Source organism: Miniopterus schreibersii (genome assembly GCF_964146895.1).
Source record: "Miniopterus schreibersii genome assembly, chromosome: 18".
Taxonomy (NCBI): domain Eukaryota; kingdom Metazoa; phylum Chordata; class Mammalia; order Chiroptera; family Miniopteridae; genus Miniopterus; species Miniopterus schreibersii.
The window spans coordinates 37,399,736-37,417,792 of NC_138121.1; the positions used below are offsets into that span (position 1 = coordinate 37,399,736).

The 18,057-nt window shown below is 49.5% G+C and overlaps 2 protein-coding genes across 2 annotated transcripts in view; both read left to right on the forward strand.

Annotated features, from left to right (window-relative positions):
* Window positions 1-18,057, forward strand: part of N4BP1 (NEDD4 binding protein 1) — a 36,894-nt gene that overhangs the window by 5,676 nt on the left and 13,161 nt on the right. The window contains exon 2 of the mRNA XM_081119732.1: window positions 14,467-16,106. Within this exon, the coding sequence (XP_080975858.1) occupies window positions 14,467-16,106 (1,640 nt within the window). The remainder of the gene's footprint in view (window positions 1-14,466; window positions 16,107-18,057) is intronic.
* SIAH1 (siah E3 ubiquitin protein ligase 1) overlaps window positions 16,041-18,057 on the forward strand; it is an 81,957-nt gene continuing 79,940 nt past the window's right edge. The window contains exon 1 of the mRNA XM_081119734.1: window positions 16,041-16,106. The gene's annotated coding sequence lies outside the window, so the exon portion shown is untranslated. The remainder of the gene's footprint in view (window positions 16,107-18,057) is intronic.

The following is an 18,057-nucleotide window of genomic DNA, read 5'->3' on the forward strand; positions in this document are numbered from 1 at the left end:
GGAGATGCTACAGCACTGCGGTCACCGGGCCCACCACGGGGAACTGGGTGCTAAAGGTAGCTGCCAGCCCGGATGCTGTCCTGGAGGTTAACAAACAAAAGAAAAGTAGTTGGAAGTGAATGGTGCGGGCACTCGGTGTACAGTTTGTCCAGGAACGTCAGGGAGCTGAGTGTGCTGAGCACCTGCCTGCCCAGTGCGGTGCCCCGCGGCCTCCCGCCTGCCCGGTGCCCCGCGGCCTCCCGCCTGCCCGGTGCGGTGCCCCGCGGCCTCCTGCCTGCCCGGTGCGGTGCCCCGCGGCCTCCCGCCTGCCCGGTGCGGTGCCCCGCGGCCTCCCGCCTGCCCGGTGCGGTGCCCCGCGGCCTCCCGCAGTGAGCAGCACCCGCGGCGCCGGGACCCGCCAGGAGCCCATCAGGAGAGAACTCGGGCTGGCCAGCCTTCAGCATTGCGGTCACCGAGCACCTGAGGAACTGCTTTTAATGTGTGAGCAAAAGAGAAGGGGGAGAAGAGGCTCTTGGGCAGAGCTGGTGGGTGTCCTTGACCCAGCCGAGAGTTTTGTCTTCCTCTTTGTAGGGCGGGAGAGGAGACAAAGAAAGAAAGTGCATTTCCAGTAGCAGGGGCGTCACCACTGACCTCAGAGGTTCACTAGACCCAGGGTTGTTTCATTTCCGTTTCTGTTAGAAGAACTTGGTACCTGGTTTCTTTTGTTTGCTGGGTTTTTTCTTTTTGTTGATATTTATTTATTTATTTATTTATTTATTTATTTTATTCTTTTTTTTTTTTTTCCTGTCCCTGGTTTTGTGAATGAATTCTTAAACAGTGGATTTGCTCATAGAGGAAATAATTTATAGATGTCACACTGGGTGGTGACCTTGAGTTTTTGTTTTGATTTACCAGAAAGGGAGGTTGGTGGCCTTTTTGCATTTCCAAGAATGATATTTTTTAACTCACTGTGGTTGTGAAAATATCTTCTTAAGAAATGTGTGGTTGTGAAAATATCTTCTTAAGAAATGGTGATTTGTTCAGTCTCTTTTTGTATGGTTAATATTTTGGTGTTATGCCAGAATGTTGAAATAAGGGGCTCCCACACTGCGCTGGCTGAAGTAACTGACTGCTCATGACTCGTTTCCTTCCCTGTTCGTTTACCAGCTAGTGTCGTAGGGTTTTAATGAGATCAAGGGCAGCTTGATCTGTGCTGCCCTTTTACTAAGCCAGTGTCATCGTATCAAGTTAGCAGTCTTGCAATTCAAGAACAAAATTATGAGGGATCCTTATATAGTTAATTAAAGAACTTTTTTTAAAAAATTATGTCATATGGAAGCAAAATTGTTACAAGGAACTGAATTATTATTCTTAATTGCTATTTTAAGGGGTTCCTTTCAACGTCAGGGTTTGTTCGGCCTCAGTGCTAACAGAGGCAGTGGTCTGCAGTAGCTGCTGGGTGAGGGCTGTGGGTCCCGCCTGAGTTTTCTGCGCCGACAGTGGCTGTGATTCAGTTCAGTGTTTCAAGAGTAACCCTGATATTTTTAAAATTAAGATAATGAAGTTATTACTTTGTTATAATAGGTAGGTTAATAAAATCAGGGAAAGGACATCTTTTTTTAAAAAAACATTTTTATTGATTTCGAAGAGAGAGGAAGGGAGAGGGGGAGAGAGAGAGAAGCGGTGATGAGAGAGAATCACCGTTCGGCTGCCCCCCACAGCCTGGGCACGTGCCCCGACCGGGAAGTGAACCGGGACCTCCTGGTTCATGGGGTGACACTCAACCACTGAGCCACACAGGCTGGATGAAAAGACATCTATTTTAAAATTAGCATTCAAGTGATCAAATCACAATGATTATTCTAAGGATTATTTTTACTACATAAATTTGGATTCTTAAGTAAAAATGCTTTCAAAGTATCGGTTTCTATGACTTTTGAGATTGGGGGGTCTTTGAAGGGCTATCACAAATATAAGTATCAGATGTTTCTTTGTTTCCTGGGGAGTCTAGGAGTATAGATTTATGTGAAAGTTTGTTGTTCTCTATAAACCAATTAGGACAGAGGTTCTTTAAGAAACATTGTAACCTAATTTATTACTGCCCCTTGAGATGAGAATGTATTTCGTACTCACACCATGAGAAATAAAGACTTTTCTCATTTTTAGACACAAGTATGCAGAGAGCTTTCAGCTTTCTTCGTTCCCTACACTCTCAGCCACAACCATGAAACTGGCCCAGAGTTCACACTGTGAGGCTCCTTCCCGTGGCCCTGAGACGTGTTCTCGCCAGCGGGGCAGGAAGACTAACTCCAGATTTCCTCCCAGTTCCTCGTTAGAAAGCAGGTCCCTGTGCCTGCCGGACACACCACCGCATGGTCACGCTGGAAAGTCAATCCCTGCAGGCCGGGCTCCTGTATGCCAAGGGCCCAGTTGAGGCCGACCTGGTCATCCGTGCCCACGGTTCCCGAGCCTGTGCCGAGAGGGACACGTGGCCAAGAACCGTGCAGCAGAAACAGAATCAGGAGGACAGGGCAGGGAAGCGGCGCGAGCAAATCCCGCTCTGCCCGGGACTCGCCCTGGCGCCAAGATGAAACGCGCGGGCCGCGCGGCCGCTCAGTGCAGCAGCTCCCAGCGGGGGAGTTTCCATGGACATCTCCGTGGGTCCTGCACAATTGCCCAAGTGTAAATATTTTTTAGAGTTATAAGCATGACTTTCAGGCAGGTAACTCATGAATGAGGGAACCGTCAGAAATGTAGGTGGTTCAGAGAGCATTTGAGGATCTGAGTTTTTATCAGCACTAAAAAAAGGGGAGAGAAGTCAGACTAAAATTGTTTGAATATATACAAATTGGCTAATATCTTATAGACAGTGAAATCATAATTTGGGGGAATATTTTTTTTACCAGACTGAGATATTGGCATCTCTGCTGGACAGAAATCTACAATTTAACACATAGCATCATAGCCCAGGCCCAAATCAGTAATGAGTGGTGAGCCAGACAGAGGTTAAATTTCCAGAGAATTAAATAATCTTTGGGCCCTGGCCAGCTTGGCTCAGTGGTAAGAGTGTTGCCCGCGGACTGAAGGGTCTCGGGTTCAGTTCCAGTCGAGGGCACGTACTTCGGTTGCAGGCTTGATCCCCGTGGGGCCTGTGCCTCTCTCACATCGATGCTTCTCTCTCTCCCCCGCCCCACCCCTACTCTCTCTCTGAAAAGCAATGGAAAAAATATCCTCGGGTGAGGACTGAAGGAAATCTTTGTGTGGGCCAAAGAGGGTGCTCCTTTATGATCAAACGGCCATCCTTTTGCCTTATTTAGAAGTATTTGATACTTTTTCTTAAACTTTATGCAGTTATTAAAATGGGACACATCCTTTTTTGGTCATTTCAGCCACTTCCTCTCTTAAACAATGTTACCCCCATCATTGATACTTGAGTGATGTCAGCCAGTGTTCCCACACTTCTTTTTTTAATTATTTTTTTATTATTAAAGTTATTCCCACACTTCTAATTCCTGTTTTGCCATGCGTTTGTTAGACATTTATTAACTGGTTCAGGGTTTCCCAACAGTGGCACTATCCACACTTTGGTTAGAGAATGCCCGGTTGTGGGGGCTCTACTGTGCATTGTAGGGTGTTCGTAGAATGCCATCCTCTGTCCCTGAGGTTCCAGGAGCACCCCCTTAGTTGTGACAGACAGAAATGTCTCCTAACATTGCCAGTGCCCCCAGGAAGAGCAAATTCACCCCTGGTTGGGAAGCACTGTGTTAAATGACCAAGGCCAGTCTCCCACACTGTCAGGTACAGTTGTGGTAAATGCTCCAGTTTAATAAGATACTGTTGAGTGTAGAAAACAGATGAACATACTTCCCCCTTACCGTACCCCCCCCCCTTCTTGGAATGTGTTTTTAGATAAGAGTGGAAGGAAAAGTTAGATTAGGCTGCAAGAATAAGAAGCATGCTAAAATCGAAACCACTGAGGACTTTGCTATGGGCCTGAGGACCTAGAGTGCTAATCCTGCAGTGAGGAGCTTTAGAAAGTTTTGAGAGGAAGTGAAATGGGTGTGCTTTCAGAGGGAACTTTGATACTGTTGCAAGAAGGGAGTGGAATGTGTCAAGACTGGCAACAGAAAGAAGAGTTTAGAGTTGGTTTCAGTGTTCACCTGAAACAAAATCTGTGAAGGGTTGCAGGCGCCCAGAAGGAAAGCTTTGAATCTAGGTGACCGTATTTCATTGAAAGGGAACCTGGGCCAGAGACACAGTGGAGGAAAGCTGTGAGCTCCGAGTCAGATCTTTTAAGTTTGAGGCACTTGTAGAAATATGCCCAGGGTGGAATCTGCAACCTAACAGTGTTACATAGTAAAGGCTAGAGTGGAGACTGGGGATTTTCACCAGAGAAGTGAAAGGGCTGGAACTTGAGGAGTCTGGGGAGTGGAACTGAGGGAGAGGACCGGGACAGAGCCTTGGGGAATGTCTACATTTAAGGTGCAGTAGGAGAAGCCAGCAAAGGATTTGGGGGAGAAGTCAGAAAAATAGGAAGTAAGCAGCTAGTGGCATCTCAGAAGTGTGGAGAGGAAAGAACATGTCCAAGAGAAGTTGGTCGGTGGCACATGCTGTGGAGACCTCACGGGGAGACTGGGGAGGGCCTCTGCTTGGCACTGGCTGTCGATGGCACTGCGGAAAGTGGTCTCAGTTTGCATGGGGCCAGAATCCAGAAGTCAAGGGGTTGACAGTGAAGTGTTTAGGCTACTTTTTCAGAAAGTGTGAGGATGAAAAGATGGGAGTGGTCCCAGGCGTAGGCAGCGCCCGAAGGGCGTGGTCCGTGGACCGGAGCCCACCCCGATTGTAGACAGAGGGCAGGGCGATTGTAGACAGAGGGCAGGGCGGGTGAAAGGGGAGCGCTGCAGGCCTGGAGGGGCCAGTGGCTGTGAAGCAGAGGAAAGGGCAAGAACTCCCAAAGCATCAAAGTGTTAGATGCAAAAGGAGAGGCAGTTGGAGGGATTTGCGTATGTTGGCCTCTGGTCTCTGTTAAAACACCTTCTTGTACTAAGAGGGAAAAGAGGGGCAAGTGAAGTTGGGGACCAGGAGACAGCATTTGGGTAAGAGTTGAGAATACATTGATCAGGAGTGCTGGACGCTATGGGAGCTGTGGCATTTCAGAGATTTGCAGGTGGAGTGGGGTGGAGCGGAGGGTGGGCCCCGTCCTGTTCCCAGCACTAGGGGAAGTTTGCTGTGGGGCAGGGCAGGAAGACACCCCTCCCGGGGAGAGCTTTGTAGGCATTTTAGAAATGAGATCGAGGAGAAAGGTAAAGCAAATGTTAGAAGTGCATTGGGAAAATGGGTAATACGATTGTTATTAAATCTATAGCAACATTCTTAATACAGATGGCCAGATAGAAATCTAAAGTGGACCTGTGTAGATTTGTAGGTTAATGACAGTTAAGAGTTTGGTTTTCTAAGGCTTGTGTCATGCTTCTAATTTATAAATATTCTGTAGGGCTGGTACGTCAGTGTCTAGAAACCATACTCACCCCCCTGCTTTCTTTTCTCTTGGCGATAACACGCAACACTGTTTAGGCAAGTCTCGTAAATACAGAGTCTTCCTCCGAGTCCTGGATGAAGTGTGTGGCCGGAGTTGAGAACTGCTGGTCTGAACCGCGTTAGAAATGGCTCTGAAATTACTGAGGTCTTCCTGGCCTGCGTGGCGTCTCCTTCGCGATGGTCTGTGGTTGGCCTGAGTGGCACTGCTGCGCTGGGCAGGGCACGGACGCTAGATCTACATCATGACAGCAGCCTTGGGTCACGATGGCTTCTAACCTTTATGTCTTGTTTAAACTTGTTTTTCACCTGTGCCGTGGTTGTCATCCGCTGCCGGGTGCTGCGCGGGTGGTGCCCTATGCTTGCTGTGCCCTCTGCGCTTTCGCCTGCCTCGAACCCGTGTGATCTGGGAGACAAGCTGACAAAGCCCCTCACGTGTGTGCCCGTGATAAGAGATGGTAGGTGGTGAACAGGGTGCCGAGAAGCCTGCCCAGGTCAGACCTGCGGACTCCCGAATGGCCACTCAGTCCCCCAGGGGCCGGCTGCGTTCTCGCTGAATTCGTGATGGGATGTGGGAGGCGGGAAGAGCTGCGGCTGTAGAAGGGAGACTAACAGAAATTCATTTTGCCGTAGGAAAAGGAAGTTATTATCTGTTCTATTGCCCCCCCTTTTTTCTTAAAAGCTTGACTAATGTAAAACAATATGAAGCCCTGGCCGTGGCTCGGTTGGTTGGAGTGTAGCCTCGTACACCAAAGGGTGGTGGGTTTGATTCCCAGCCAGGGTACATACCAGGCTTTGGGATCAGTCCCTGATGGGAGGCAACTGATTGATGTTTTTCTCTCTCTCTCCCTCCCCCTTCCTCTCTAAAATTAATTTTTTAAAAACAGAATATGAATATTGCAGGATGGGGAGACAGTTTTTGACTGACATTCAAATGTTCAGATACCAAATACAGCCGAATGTAAATGATGCCTATTTGGACCCACAGAACCTTGCTTATTAGTCCAAGTGATGGCCAGATCTCTCCCAGAAAGTAATAATACTGTACATTTTATTGTTCACCTCTGAACTTGAGTATAAAAATCAATTGTTACTGCCCTAGCCAGTTCTGCGCAGTGGCTAGAGCGTCAGCCCTCAGACTGAAGGTTCCCGGATTCGGTTCTGGCCAAGGGCACGTGCCTCGGTTGCAGGCTCGACCCCGTGCTGGAGGCAGCCGGTCGATGTGTCCCTCTCACATCGATGTTTCTCTCCCCCCCACTCTCTGAAGAAGCAATGGAAAAATATCCTCAGGTGGGGATTAAAAAAAAATTAAAAATCAATTGTTACTTAGTAATTCTTAAGAGTAAATTATTAATGAAAAAAGAGTAATTCTCAAGGGACACTCACTCATTTCTTTTGGGGCGCACGCACGCACACACACACACACACACAGAGTTTTGTGCGTGCCGAGGTGTAGCGGGCCTTAGCACAGCTCTTCCTCACGCTGCGCAGCGCTGGGCGCCTCTGCTGTGCTGGGCGTTCCTTCGCCGGGCTTCCGGGTGCCTACACACCGAGCCCTGGGTCTTCTCAGAGGACCCAGCTTCAGCTTTTCCTCTGAAACACAATAATCTAAATAGTGTCTGGGTATATCCCAGAGAATATCACTTGCTTGAAAGGATTGTATACACTATGTAGAGTAAATTGATCTGTTTGCAAAGAACACATCAGATGGACAGTTTTAGGGTGTGTATTTTCTATAGATTCAAATGTGTAAAATTGACTTAAGTTGATAAAAACAGGGACTTCTGTGATTATCATTTTAAAAATTACATGTGGGAAATCTCTGTACCTTCTCAGTTTCGCCATGAACCTGAAGCTGCATTAAAAAATAAAATCTATTTTTAAAAATCGAAGTCAGGGTTTTTCACTAATCTTTGCAGTTACCTATCTGTGTCAGTATCCAGTTTAAGTTTACATTTTCTTTTGGTCTCATAGGATTGAAAATATCCTAAATCGTACAATTAATTAGTTACAGATGTAATAGTTTTTAGACAGCTCTTCTTGCAGAATATTCTTTGATTAAACTAACCCAGAAAAGTAACAAAGAAATAATAGAAAATAATTGTATCAAAGATGAATCACTCAGTATTTATTTATTTTTAAACATATCTTTATTGATTTCAGAGAGAGGAAAGGAGAGGGAGAGAGAGATAGAAACATCAATGATGAGAGAGTCATTGATCGAGCCCGCAACCCGGCCATGTGCCCTGACCGGGAATCGAACCCTGATCGCCTGATCCTAGGTCAACGCTCATCCGCTGAGCCACGCCCGGCTGGGCAGTATTTCTTTTAATATATATACGTGTGTGAATATATATATACATATATATATTATTGATTTCAGAGAGAGGAAGGGAGAGGAGAGAGATAAGAAGCATCAGTGATGAGCGAGTCCCCCTCCTGGGGATGGAGCCCACAACCCAGGCACGTGCTCTCACTGGGAATCCAGCTGGGACCCTGTGGTTCATGGGTCAACGTCAGCCGCTGAGCCACGCCGGCCAGGCTCACTCAGTATTTCTTAACTCCTAAGATTCCCTATCTCAAACAAGAATCGGGCAGAACTTAAAATTAGGGCTCAAGGTATCACTGTGCAGCATCCTAGCATCTCCTTTGTTTTTTATTAAAATTAGAAAGTATGGAGTGAACTGAAATCATGTGCACATGGTTAAAACAAACGATCATCTGGCTGCTGCTCCTCAACTTCTAGGGGTAACTACTTTTTATTGTTTTGAGCTGCTGCTGCTGGTAGTTACCTAAATAATATACTGCTATTTCTTATCAATTTTAGACATTGTTCACTTTAGTTAAGATAGATGAGCAGAAACAACCCCCATTTTCCCAGTTGCTATGATCTGAATATTTGCGTCCCCTCAAAATTCATATGCTGAAATCCCAGTGCCCGGTGTGAAGGTGTTAAGGGGTGGGGGCCTTTGGGAGGTGCTTAGGTCATGAGGGCGGAGCCCCAGGAGTGAGATTAGTGCCCTTGTAAGAGGCCTGGAGAGGTCCTTTGCCTCTTCCACTGTGGAAGGACACAGCAGAGGCTCACAGCCTAGAAGAGGGGCCTCCCCTGACTTGATGGCACCTGATTTTCCAGCCTCCAAAACTGTGAGAAATAAATTTGTTTTTTTTAAGCCACCTAATCTGTGGTTTTTGTTATAGCCACCTGAATGGACTAAGACCAATAGAGCATTTTTTTCTTTTTTCTTAATTGTATCATTGTTATTATTTTAGTTAAAGCAAGAAGCAGGGTTTCTGTAATTGTGACTTATGAAAACACTACTCACAGCAAAGCCCAACACTATTATGTTACGTTTTCCTTCTGGTGCAGCTTTTAATTTTTCCTGGAATTTTCATCGCCCCGTTTTCATCTCCTTGTGAAATCTGCCTTAAACACATCCCACTATTTTACAAATGCCCCTTTGTGCGGCTGTGCATTGCTCCTGCCTTGCTGGGAGGGCGCCTGCAGCCCCCCCCCTCAGTCAGCGGGTGCCTGGCTCGCGGCCCGCTGCCATCTTGGGGCTTCTGTTTGCCACTCTGGGATTGAATTTACTGATTATTTCATCTCCCATGTTTTTAGTGGCCTTTGTCTTAAAATAGTTTCTCAACAAAAGAGTTCGTGGGACTAATTTTCTTGGGCTGTAGCGTGCCTGGAAATGTCTTTGTTCTGCATTATATTTGCTGTGTGTTGTGGATGGTATAGAATCACAGATGGAAATCGTTTCCCCTTGGAATTTTGAATGCATTGCTACCCTTTTCCAAGTCGTCAGCATTGCTGCTGGGTAGCCTGGCACGCGAGGGGCAGACACAGGTGGCACTGCAGAAGCTGTAGCACCGAGTCGATGCTGGAATCACGGTGCTGCCGCTTGTGACCTGAGTCCAGGCCAGCTACCCGCTGGAACAAAAGTGTCAGCATTCATTATAGGAACTAAGACCCAGAGTCTCGTAGTATTAAAAATGGGTATAATACAAAACTACCTGGCATACAAAGAACCAGGAAAATGTAAATTCTTATGAGGAATGACATCAGACACCAATGCTAAGATGACAAAGGTGTTTAATTTTTTAAGACTTTAAGCATCTATTATAAAAATCCTCCAATGTGCAATCACAGATACTATTGAAACTAATAGAACATTTCAGAAAAGAAATAAGATACAAAGAAGAACCAGATGGAAAGCTTAGAACTGAAAAATACGAAAACCTACATAAAAACTCACTAGATGGGCTCGATCTTAAAACGGAGGCGGCAGAGGAAAGGGCCGTGCGTTTGAAGGGGGGCAGCAGGCGCCGTGCAGTCGGGGCAGGAGCAGGGGAGGAAGCGTGGTGAGACGTCTGGAGAAATAACGGCTCAAGACTCCCCAAATTTGGCAGAAGATGTAAACAATGATTCACGAAGCTCATCGAACACACAGAATAAACTCAAAGGTTCCCCACTCGGGTGCATCCTAACCACGCGCTGAAAACCAAAGGCGAATGAAAAGTCGGAAAGAAGCATCTGGGGGAAGCCGCATGTAGGGAACTGCAGTTAGAACGAGTGCAGGTTTCTCGTCAGGAACCAGAAAGAACTGTTAACCAAGAATTCTCTGTCCCGTGAAACTATCCTTTGAGAATGAAAATGAAATAAAGCGTGAGGAAGCGCTCCGCTGCAGAAAACCCGAGAGAGCGTTGCCAGTAGCCCGCTCCCAAAGAACTGCTAAAGGGAGATCCTCGGGACAAAACTCCGGGTAAATGGAGGAGGTGACTTTCTCCTCTTGAGTTCTTTTGAATGAGTTAGTGGTTGAAAGCAGATTTTATAACATTGTCTGGTGGGGTTTCAAATGTCCATACATGTAATGTGTGAGATCCCTGTGACTAAAGGGAGGCGGGGCGGCAGGAGGCCGAGAGTGAAGGACCCGGGCGGTGGTGGTGCTCTGACTGTCCTCACGGGGTTTAAGTTGTGGAGGTGACTGAGTGATGGACAGAGATGTCAGTGCCATCGAAAGAAGGTAGAGCCCGGCCGGCGTGGCTCAGCGGTTGAACATCGACCTAGGATCCAGGCGATCGGGGTTCGATTCCCGGTCAGGGCACATGCCCGGGCTGAGGGCTCGATCCCCAGTCGGGGGCGTGCGGGAGGCAGCCGATCGGTGACTCTCTCATCATTGATGTTTCTCTCTCTCTCTCCCTCTCCTTTCCTCTCTCTGATATATTTTTAAAAAAAGAAAGAAGGTAGAACACTAGAAAATACAAGAGAATGCCTCCTTCACTCATTTGTAATCAGTACAATCCTGATGCCAAAAACCAGTCAGAGTTCAAAAAAAGGGAAACTACAGACCAAAGTTGCTCGTGAATATAGATGTAAAAGATACAGAAATTCGCAACAAAATATTAGCAAATGTAGCTCACCAACATATAAAAGAATTATACATCGTGACCAAGTGACAGTTATTCCAGGAATACAAGGCTGGTTCATTTTCAAATATCGGGATAGCCTACTCTATGAACAGGCTAAAAAAGTAACACAGTTGCATCCATTGATACAGTAAAGTGTTTAGCAAGTTTCAACATCCATTCATGTTCATGTTCCTAGAAAAGTAGTATTATAGGACAGCTTCCTCAATGTGATAAAGAACATCTATAAAAAAATCTAATAACTTTTTTTTAAATATATCTTTATTGATTTCAGAGAGGAAGGGAGAGGGGGAGAGAGAGAGAAACATCAGTGATGAGAGTCATTGATCGGCCGCCTCCTGCACGCCCCCGACCGGGGATGGAGCCGGCAACCTGGGCCTGGGCCCTGACCAGGAATCGGACCCCGATCTCCTGGATCCAGGGTTGACGCTCCGCCGCTGAGCCACGCCCGGCCGGGCAAAAAATCTAATACACTTAATGGCATAAGACTAGACACTTTCTCCCTTAGATGCTGAACAAGGCAGGCATGTCAGCTCTCCCCACTGCTTGTCGGCACAGTGTGGAAAGGTCTAGCTGGTACAGTAAGTCAGGAAAGTAAAATAATTTGTAGATGACATAATTATCTACATAGAAAATCCCAAGGAATCTACAGAAAAAATGCTGGAATAGAGATGATGATTCGTATTTCTATTAATAACGCGCACGTAGAAACCACAGCGAGATGCCTGCGTGCGGGGGTGAAGTGACCTGAGTGACGTAGGGTTGGCACCTAGTGTAGGCTACTGCTGACCAGACAGTGCCCAGCGGGGGATCGTCTGCTCTGGGTGGTCCTGGATCACGGAGCGAGACGAGTGACCGCAGGGACTGAAACTGCCGAAAGCGAAGCTGCGGTAAGAGGGGCTGCTGCAGTGACAGTGACGAGCGCTGGCACGGTGGGGGAGGCTGGTCCCGCTGCGGTGTTGGTGGGACCGGGCGGCGTAGCGCCCGTCTGGAGCGCAGTGCCGCAGCGCCTCGGGACACCGGACACGTGCAAACCCTTCCACCCAGCAGCTGCACTTGAGGACATTCAGAGAAGTGGAAACAGGTCAACATAAAAACCTGTCCAGCTTTATTTGTAATAGCCCCAAACAGGAACAACCAAAATATTCCCCAGTGGGCAGCTCAACACTAGTTTATCCATATCGTGGAGTTTCCGGCGGCAGCCGGGAGTGGACTGTGGCTACCTGCGGCGGCTCAGGTGGGTTTCCAGAGCGGCGTGTGGAGTGGAGGGAGCTGATCTCAAGCGTCACATACGGTGCAGTCTATCTACAGAGCTCCTGGAGCCACAAAACTGGCGATGAAGACAGACTGGTGGCTGCGGGAGGCGCAGGGAGGGAGGTGAGTGAAGGAAATGTGGCTGAAGGGAGCTGGGTGGCGGAACAGCTGTGTCTCGGGCGAAGCGGTGTCTGCGCCTTGCGTGTGACCTGCCTGCGCACTGGCCGCGTGGACCCGGTGTCCACGGCGGATGTGGGCTGTGACGGTTGGAGGAGACGCTGGAGAGCACCCAGCCGTCATGTGCTCTCTTTGTAACTTTCTGTGAACCTGTAATTATTTCCAAGTAAGATGTTTAAAAACAACTTCAAACCACAGCCCAAACGCAGCGTAGGTTCAGACAGGTGGCAGCCGAGCGTCCGTTTGGGGGTGCTCGGGGCCGCCGGCATCTGGGTCGGCCCTCGGCCCGCATGCCGGCCGGCCCTGTGCTTGTTGACTGCCGTTGCCGTGTGAGAAGCAGGGAGCTGCTCGGGTGAGAGCAGCCGGCTCCTGCTGCCCGTGAGCCGTCCTCGACCTGGCGCGCGTCCCAGTGCCCGCACTGGGCAGGCAGCAGCCGGGCGGCACGCGGCACCGCTGGGGGGCGGGTCCCGCGGTGACGTCGCCCGCTGTTCTGGTGCTTCCTCCGCTCGCAAGGCTTCTGCAGCTGGTGTGAACAGGGAGTGTGCACAGTTCTGTATCCGTTCTAACCGAAGGTGTGTGGCCCTGAGGAACAGCAGGTGTCTGTCACAGGTGCGGGTTTGCAAGGCCTCGCTGTGGCTTTTAAACAGCACCGCTCGGGCAGCATTATTCTATTCTAAAGCACACATCAGGTGTCCAGGCTCCTGCCTCACACGCATCTGTTAGGACATTTTCAGTAACGGTGTTATTTAAAGTAAGCTCTATGCACAAGACACTGTTGTCAGAACTTCACCCAGGTTATTTTGTGAAGTCCCTCAGACACCTAAACCACACTCTCGTGCGTCTCTTGCAGCTGAAGGAGGGGCTGGGTAACCAGAGCCTGGGAACTGACTCCAGCACCCAGTTTTTAACAAGTTACGTCCCACCATTGGTGTGCGTGCACACGTCTGCTCGATTCACACTCTGCCTCTGTAGCAACCTGTTGCCGAAGGACCCGCTTTTGTCTCACACGGCATTCGGACCTCCTCCAATACCCGGTCTCACCAGGAGCCCTGGCGTCATAGCTGAGGATGGGGACTGTCCGGGACTCTCTGGTTCTCTGTATGTAGGTCTGTCTCTAAGCAGCCTGGTCTTATGAAACAGAAACCAAGTTATATGGGTTATACACTGTTCCAGCTGGAAAAAAATTCTGTTAAATTAATAGTCTTTTAATGCCTTCAAGAAATCAATTTGTTTTATCTGGAAACTAAGGACAGTAGCAGCAAAGCAAAAGTCCAAGTTCGTTGGGGAGTAAATTGTCTGACTTGATTATCTCGTATTACGTCCTAGCAGTGATGGGTTAGGAAGTAGCAAGCCAAGGGTTTGTCCTTTATAATGTAAATAAATCTGGCCGCCTCGCTGTCCTCTGCAGCTGGGCAAGGCCTGAGTTCCCATCGCAGGCCACACTGCTGGACGTGGTCCCACCTCAGACTTAGATGCTGCGTTTTCTGTTTCTGTAAAAACAGTAAGCAGCCCAGCTGCTTTGCTCAGTGGTTAGAGCGTCTGCCTGCAGGCTGAAGGGTCCTGGGTTTGATTCCGGCCAAGGGCATGTACCTCGGTTTCAGGCTTGATCCCCATGCAGGAGGCAGCCAATCGATGTGTCTCTCTCTCTCCCTTCCACTCTCTCTGAAAAGCAGTGGAAAAAATATCCTCAGGTGAGGATTAAAAAAAAAAAAATGTCCGGCGGGCGTGGCTCAGCGGTTGAGCATCGACCTAGGATCCAGGCGATCGGGGTTCGATTCCCGGTCGGGGCACATGCCCAGCTGCGGGCTCCATCCCCAGCAGGGGGCGTGCAGGAGGCAGCTGATCAATGACCCTCCTCATGGATGTTTCTCTCCCTCTCCCTTCCTCTCTCTGAAATCAATAAAGACATAAAATAAAAAAACAATTAAGCAACTTACATCTGTTATTTTAAACCCTTTATTTAAATCATGCCTTTGCCCCACAGTTATCAGCCTGCTTTCACTTTTTCACAGCTTGACGTTTGTAATTATGTGTGTAACAAAGTCTGTGCTATAAAGAGCTTTTATAAACTGATCCAATTTCCTCTCCTTTCAGGAATATATTAAAGGAATCTGTGAACCTGAACTAGAAGAAAGAGAATGGTACCCCAAGGCCATGCACTGCATCTTTGTTGGGGCGCAGAGCCTATTTCTGAAGAGCTTGATTCAGGACACCTGTGCCGACCTCTGCGTCCTGGACATCGGCCTGCTGGGCATCCGGGGCAGCGCAGAGGCTGTGGTCATGGCCAGGAGTCACGTTCAGCAGTTCGTCAAGCTCTTCGAGAGCCACGAGAGCCTGCCCAACAGCCAGAAGGAATCAGAGGTGAAAAGGGAATTCAAACAGTTTGTGGAAGCACGCGCGGACAGCTACACGATGGACCTGCTCATCCTGCCCACCTCCCTGAAGAGGGAGCTGCTGGCCCTGACGCTGGGCGAGGACGCCGTGTCGGAGGCCGGCGACCACAGCGTGGAGATCGGGGACTCCTCGCAGGCGGCGTCCTCTCCGAGCGCTGCCGCGGGCTCCGGGGACGCCGTGGCCCCGCAGGAGGACGCGAGGAGTAACGCCGGGACTCCGGTCTCTGAGCTCACGAAGCAGATGGACACGGTGTTTTCCAGTTCGCAAGACGTGCTCTTCCTTCCCGTCAATGGCCTGGCCCCCGACGAAGGGGCGCTCGGCAAAGGCAGAGCTTGTCACAAACGGAGGTTTTCTGATTCCGAAGAAAGACACACCAAGAAACAGTTTTCCCTGGAGAACGCTGACGAGGGGGCGCTTTCGCAGGACGGTCGGACACCGGCCGGAGGTGTGGCCATTGACCTGTCCGACCCGTCCAGCGATTCCGACGGCTTAAGCCCAGACGGGAAAGACACCACTGAGGAGATGGAGCACAACATCCTCGTGAACTTCTTCAAAACCATGGGCTACTCCCAGGACGTCGTGGAGAAGGTCATCAGGGAGTACGGGCCGTCGGCGGAGCCGCTGCTGCTCTTAGAGGAAATAGAAAAGGAAAATAAGAGATTCCAAGAAGACAGAGAGTCTGCACCTGGTACTGTGCATCCGGAGACCAACAAAACCAAAACTAAAGATGTCTGTAGCAGCATAAATGACCTTACAGTGGATTCCACTCCAAAGAAAACACAAACCCACACCCAGCAAAATACGATAAAAAAGTTTCCTCCGTTACCGTTCAGAGTAGAATCAAAACCATGTACCTCAAATTGCAAAATGAATGCTTTCAAAACAGTGCCCGCGGAACCGAAACAGGAGCCCTGGAGTTCGCACCCAGACTACATGGGGAGCGCGGATCTTGAAACTGACGGCCTTGCCCCCTCGGCCGCCCCTCCAAGTCCCAAAGAAGTCGGCTTTGTTTCGAGAGGAGCTGCGAGCCACCAGCCCCGAATTCCCGCCTTCCCGGAGAACGGCCTGCAGCCCCACGGGGAGCCCGCGCTCCCGCCTCCCCTCAGGTCGGCCTGCGGCGCCCCCCCGCCCAAGCCCGGCGCTCAGCCCCTGCCCCAGCTGCCGCTGCCGGCCGCGGACGCGAGGCCCGCGGGGCTCTCCGACCACGCGGACTGCTCGGTCACGGGGGTGCAGAGGTTCCGGGACACCCTGAAAGTGCCCTACAAGCTGGAGCTGAAGAACGAGCCCGGGAGGACCGAGCTGAAGCACATCGTCATCGACGGGAGCAACGTTGCGATCACGTAAGTGCGCTCCGCACTGAGCTGTGAGGCGGGCGGGGTGGGCGCTGCCCCGCGTCTGTCCAGTTGGCCGGTGGCCTTACCTGGGGGAGCGGCTGCTTGGTGAAGTTCTGTTACCCCGTTTCCTAGCGTCAGGAGCTTCGTCCACCTGCGGAGCCCGCGTCTCCGGGGCAGGAGGTGACGGAGTGTCTCCCGCAAGCGTTGCCGGGCGGGCAGCACAGGGCCGTGTAAGTCATCAGGGTCCTGACGCCAAGGACGCCGCGAGCTCCTGAATACAGGGATGGGGCTCGCGGCAAAGGGCGTCTCTGTGCTTGCCTGCCGCGGTGTGCCAGGGGTCCCGCCCAGAGCGCGGCGGTCACAGGTGTGGCGTGTCCTGCTCTCCTGTTGACAGAGTGGCAGCGGGTCCTTCCCAGGGGACTGTCGGTTTGAACTTCTTCGTGGGCCTCGGCTCTTACTAAAAGCGCCTGCACTTGTTTTTAGTAAGAGCTGCTAAACGGTCATTTGCTTAGCCCGTCTTAGAACCCCCTTAGGATTCTGATTTTCTGCCTCCGACGTGAGCTTGGGTTTCTTCTCTAGGGAGCAGTTTGATGCGGCCGAGGAGAGGGGGAGGGTCAGGCGGCCCCTCTGCCCAGCGAGCGCCAGCTGTTAGCCGCGGGCGGTCTGCTGCCTTTCGCCCTCTCCTGCAGGACGTCTTTGTCACACCGTTTCAGCCACTGCCACGTAGTCTCCCTCTGGGTTCCGGTCAGTCATTCCGCTGACTTCCAAGACCTGTGATTCAAAAAATGGGCACCTGGCGTGGAGTGAAGGGGGGAAGCCGAAACGTGTCTCTGAATTGCTGAGTTTATGTGGCCTATTTCCTAAGAGTCCTGAAAGGCCAGTTAATGCCTCTATTTTACATGAATGCTCGATGAGATTGAAAATAAGTTTTATTATCGAAACATTGTTTATATATTTGTTATATTTTTGTTTTGTTAAATTTTTATTAGAATTTTTAAATAATTACACAAAAAGATTATATAGTGGATCCCACATGGGATCCACTTGGGATTCCCATGACATGCCCGCCACCCGGCTTCATTGGTTACAGCTCGTGGCTGTCCCGTGGCATCATTGCACAGTTTCATTCATGCCCTACGACTGCCTCACCCATGTTATCTTGAAGGAAATGTCAGATATGTCATTTCATTTACAATTATTTTAGTTATCTACTTTTTTATATAAAAGGATTCATTTTTTTACTTTTTAAATGAATTATTGATGCTGTCCTTTGTTTTCAAAAAAAAAAAGGAAAGAGCCCGGCCAGCGTGGCTCAGTGGTTGAGCGTCGACCTAGGATCCAGGAGATTAGGGTTCAGTTCCGGTCAGGGCGTGTGCCCGGGTGGCGGGCTCCATCCCCAGTGGGGGCGTGCAGGAGGCAGCCCATCAGCGGCTCTCATCATTGGCGTTTGTCTCTCTCTCTCTCCCTCCCTGTCTCTGAAATCAACAAAAGTAAATTTTAAAAAACAAATTAAAAATAAATAATAAATAAGTAGAAAGAAAGAAAATGCCATCATTTCAGTTAAAGCTTGAAACAGGCAGTAAGAACATGTGCATACTTGTCTTTGTTTCCAAACAATGCTGTTTGTTGTCATTTCACCTTGGTTTTGGCCGTTCCTCCCGGGGAAGCCCAGCCAATGCGGCAGCTGCCCGGCTTCCAGGTCCAGTCCCAGGGCCTCGGTCCAGCCAGCAGCAGTCCCTCATTGTTACAGTGTCTTGAGCCAAATGATGATATAAAACGAAGGTCACGGTTGTGAGTAATACTAATAATCCTTTTTCATCTTTCTGTATGTGGAAAGATTTCCCAAATTGGTGTTCAAAGAATAAGAAATGCAGATTTACTTAGCAAGAGCGGTGAGAATGACACTTTAAAACCTTTTGAGAGCAGTGGTGTTTCTCAGGGGCTCCTGGGGACTGGA